The sequence below is a fragment of the Zingiber officinale genome, chromosome 5A, assembly GCF_018446385.1.
Source record: "Zingiber officinale cultivar Zhangliang chromosome 5A, Zo_v1.1, whole genome shotgun sequence".
Taxonomy (NCBI): domain Eukaryota; kingdom Viridiplantae; phylum Streptophyta; class Magnoliopsida; order Zingiberales; family Zingiberaceae; genus Zingiber; species Zingiber officinale.
The window spans coordinates 16,909,840-16,914,697 of NC_055994.1; the positions used below are offsets into that span (position 1 = coordinate 16,909,840).

A 4,858-nucleotide genomic window follows, 5' to 3' on the forward strand; every position below is an offset into this window, starting at 1 on the left:
ATCCTTCTGCTGATCAGGAAGGTACCCCCCCGGGTCGAATGTCTGTCGGGTGTTGACCACTTTAATCTTCTGCTAGGTGGGCCCTCTCTTCTTACCACCGGATCAATTATTATATCCATTTAAATCTTTAACTCTTATTAATATAAATTATCTTTTTTTAATCATCACCAAAAATGATATATATATAAATATATATAAAATTTATGATAAAATAATATTATTACACCCATTTAAATATTTAACTTTTGATTAAAAAATTTATAAAATTTATTAATATCAAGTAATTATTAATGTAAATTATCTTTTTTTTAATCATCACTAAAATTATATATATATATATATATATATATATATATATATATATATATATATATATATATATATATATATATATATATATATATATAATTTATGATAAAATAATATTACTATACCCATTTAAATATTTAACTTTTGACTAAAAAAATATAAAATTTATTTTAGTAATTATTAATGTAAATTATCTTTTTTTAATCATCATTATAAGATATACATATCTTGAGCGACTCGTGTGGATGCCTCGAATGGGAGGTGCTTTATATCCTCGGTGATACTTGTGAATTCCTCTCCAACTAGAAGATGCCTCTGAAGTCTGAACCCTTCACCTTACATAGAATATCAATAATCACTTACTAATGTATAGTTAAAAATAATTAATCTAAAATAAAAGTTGAATAATAATATTTATTACTTAGAAATATATTTATTGAATATGCAAACCGTCTAGCCTTGAACAGGCAAGTATTTATTAAAAACTTAGTTGTCCAAAAACATTATGTATATTATACTATGAACATATTTCCGGTTTTTTTTAAGCAGAATTTGTATACAATTGAAGAGACTATATAATAAAAGAATTATAATATATTTACATTTGTCCACAGATTTTAATAAATTCTATATTTTTAATTAAAGATATGTAATTTATTAGCTTAAAAAATTAATTATAAAAAAATATTCATTTATCATTTCCTATTTTGGCTAATTGTACTAATAATTAATGATTTTGTTTTTGTTTTTGGTTTTTCCGGATAAGATATTACAATATTAATTAATTGTATATATACACATTTAGCACGCCCCTGCTTTTGTCGCAGAGCATATCATCCAAGGAAATGGCGGCAGCAGACCTCCAGTCACTCGCCATCCCCATCCTCGTGATCGTATTTTCAATCTTAATCCTCACATGGCGGCGCCGGCGGCCAGCTCTCCGCCTCCCGCCGGGTCCAATCGCCCTTCCGATAATTGGCCACCTCCATCACCTCAGACCGATCCCCCACCAATCGTTCCATAAGCTCTCTAAGCGCTACGGTGGCCTGATCGGCCTCCGCCTCGGTTCTGTCCCCTGCATCGTGGTCTCCTCCTCTTCCATGATCAAAGAGATTATGAGAACGCAGGAGACGGCTTGGTCGGACCGCCCTCAGTTTAGGGTCTCCAGTTACATCGCCTACGACTGCTCCGGCTTCGTCTTCGCGCCCTACGGTCCTCACTGGAGGTTCTTGAAGAAACTGTGCATGTCGGAGCTCCTGGGAGGACGGACGATCGACCAGCTCCTCCCCATCCGGACTGAAGAGGTGGTCTCGCTCGTTCGGTCCTTGTACGACAGATGCAAGGTTGGAAGAACCAGCATCAACATGGGCAGCGAAGTGTTAAATCTCACCAACAATGTGATATCCCGGATGACCACGGGCCACCGATGCTGCGGGTCGGACGGGGAGGCGATGGAGATGAGGAAGATCGTGGAGGGAGTGGCGGAGTTGGTGGGTAAGTTCAATATGGCAGATTTTATTGGAATATGCAAGAATTGGGACTTGCAGGGGTTCGATAAGAGGTCGAAGGACGTCCGCCAAAGGTACGATGCGATGATGGAGAGGATCATGAAGGAAAAAGAGGAGGCGAGGAAAAAAAAGAGCGGTGGAATCAAGGATTTGCTGGATATATTGATTGACATCGCAGATGATTCCAGTGCAGAAGTGAGATTGAGTAGGGAACATATAAAAGCCTTCGTGATGGATATCTTCGTCGCCGGCACCGACACTTCGGCCCTCACCTTGGAGTGGGGACTGGCGGAACTCATCAACCACCCGGACATCCTGCGCAAGGCACAAGATGAGATCGAAGCGGTGGTCGGCAAGAAAAGACTGGTGCAGGAGTCCGACGTGGCCAACCTCCCGTACATGCAGGCCATCATCAAGGAAACAATGCGGTTGCATCCCTCTGGCCCTATGATCCCTCGGCGGTCCACTAGGGACACCAAGATCAAAGGATACGATATTCCGGCAAACACGACGGTCTTCGTCAACGTCTGGGCCAATGGAAGGGACCCGGAGCAATGGCCGGAGCCATTTGAGTTCCGGCCAGAGAGGTTCCTGGAGGAGCCCGGACAGAAATTGGACGTCAGGGGGCAGCACTTCGAGCTGATTCCCTTCGGAAGCGGACGCAGACTTTGTCCGGGGGCGTCTCTGGCGCTGCATTTCGTACCGTGTGCGCTGGCGGCGATGCTACAGTGCTTCGATTGGGAGTCGGAGGATGGGGGGAAGGTGGACATGGCTGAAGGATTGAGCGTGACGCTTGTTAGGAACAAACACTTGGTGTGCGTGCCGGTCCCGCGGCTGAACCCGATGCTGCTGGACTAGCTAGGACGCCTCTGCATTTTGTTGGAATTAATATTACAACTTGCGAATTGCATATTGCATGCAGCTCAACATTGCTTTTGCTATCAATGTAAGAACTATAATGAAAATAATGAAAATAATTTTTAATTGATTTCGAATAATTAAAATTTATTATATTTGGTTATATTTGGCATATAGGAAAATTAATATTTTCAAGTCTATTATATTATCATATTTATAATTATTATGATGGTATGTTTTATTTAATTTTTTTTTTATTATTTTAGGTAATTTTTATAAATAAATCAATTGATTTTAGTAATAAGATTATCAAAAAGATTTATATTATTTCTTTCCGCTACCTATTAATTTCTACGTGCATCATAACCATGATCCTTTGTTTCTTCCTCGTCGCACCAGATTTCTTCTCAACATCGTAATTTTCACATGCAACTCTTTGTTTCTTTTTCACCTTTTTGTAGCAAGGATTGCTATAGTCAACCTTTCTTGTTGCCTTCTTGTGTCGCCGACCATCCACGTTATTGCAAGCAAAGCTCTAACCAACCACCCACTTTGCTGACACTCACGAAAAAGGTTTCACCTCTTCCTTTTCATTATTCTTTGTTTTATTTTGAATTTCTAATTCACAAAAGTCTTTCAATAATTTAATTTCTAATTCGAAATTTTTTTTCGATAATATAACTTCTACTTCACAAAGATCTATCGACAATGTTTTGATTGATTTAATCAATTGATCAAGAGGTGGAGCTCATACCTGACTTACCTTGTCGCCCGTTGATTCTCCCACTGTTGAGTTGTTTTCTTCCGACGTTGCTCCCTTTTCGTTAATGCTCTCGATGCTCATTGAGGAAGAGTTGATTGCGTCTTCTGGTAGATGCTTGACAGTGAGAGATGTTCCGGCAATTTCCTCCATCTCAGAATCTTCTGACGACGGCTCGGTGTCCATCGAGGAGTCGGCTTCAAATGTTTCTTCATAGAGTTTCAAGAACTTTTCCCAAAGTTCTTTTGCGCTTCTGTATTTTCCGGCTCCGTCGAGATCCTTGGCAGGTAGTACGCTCAGAAGGCAAGACTCAGCCTTACCGTTTGTCATGAATTCGTCGCGCTGCTCGTCAGTCCATAGATACTCCTCAAGTTCTTCTCCTTCTTTGCTTTTGGGCATATCAAAACCATACGTCATTATTAATAACAAATTAAAATCAGTTTTAAAATAATCTCCATCTGTCGCTTCCAAAACGTGAACTCCCCCTCGAACGTTGGTGGATAGATGTTAGCTCCGACCATTAATTCGGTGCTTCATTCGGCGGTTAGTCCTCCTGAAGCACCCTGGCTCTGATACCATTTGTTGGATCGTGGTGGTCAGCTAGAGGGGGTTGAATAGCCTGCAAAAATAAAAACACAAAAATCCTTCTCGACTTTTTTTAAACTAACACTTGCATAAAATAACTACGAAGAAAGAAACTAAAGAAAGAGGCATACAGAGATTTACTTGGTTACAACCGAGTAGGTTGTTAATCCAAGAAAAGTGTAGCACTAAATATCTCCTTCAGTCAGAGGAGCCTCTTGTTGGTGCGGGAAGCATCAGACGATCGAACCCAAGTTTTGATAATGGAGAAAAGTTCAAAGTTAAGTAGTATAGTGATCTAACAAGTTTATGGAGCTTGCAGGAAAGTCCTAAGTGATACTTAGGCAAAAGTCCTAGCTGCGGTTAGGCAGGTGGAAAACCCTAGGGGGTGGTAACCCTAGGTCATAGGGGGTGGTAACCCTACGCGGAAAGTCTTGGCGGGTCGAGAGCTTCAGGCAAAAGTCCTAGGGGTGGGGGGGTAACCCTAGGTGGAAAGTCCTGGTGTCACGAACTAGGCGGAAGACTGGACGGGCCGGAAAGCGGAAGTCCAGCAGAAAGTCCAGAAGCTTCAAACGCTGAGCAAAAGTCTAGTTGATCTGGAGGATCGCACTGGCAACAGGTAAATCTCCTGAGTGGAGTAGGTGAGGACACGTTCCCCGTAGAGGGAACAGTAGGCGTCGGGTCGGTCTAGGGTTTCCGGTTGGAAATCTGAAGTCAGACTCGGACAGTCCGATGACTATCGATATCATTTATCATATTTCTGTGCTAACTTTGTTTTGTAGGGTTTTGTGTTTGGGACTAACACATTTTACAGGAACAAAGGAGCACATTTAACCTTGGA

General features: G+C 40.9%; 1 protein-coding gene across 1 annotated transcript; it reads left to right on the plus strand.

The window, feature by feature from the left end:
• The first annotated feature begins 1,154 nt into the window (after positions 1–1,154).
• Positions 1,155–2,675, plus strand: LOC121979442 (3,9-dihydroxypterocarpan 6A-monooxygenase-like). Its single transcript, XM_042531433.1, has one exon. It carries the CDS (start codon positions 1,155–1,157, stop codon positions 2,673–2,675), a length of 1,521 nt encoding a protein of 506 aa, XP_042387367.1.
• The last annotated feature ends 2,183 nt before the right edge of the window (positions 2,676–4,858 follow it).

Bases quoted from the DNA above. Each gene is read 5' to 3' on its own strand.
- LOC121979442 (XM_042531433.1), top strand. From the start codon at position 1,155: ATGGCGGCAGCAGACCTCCAGTCACTCGCCATCCCCATCCTCGTGATC.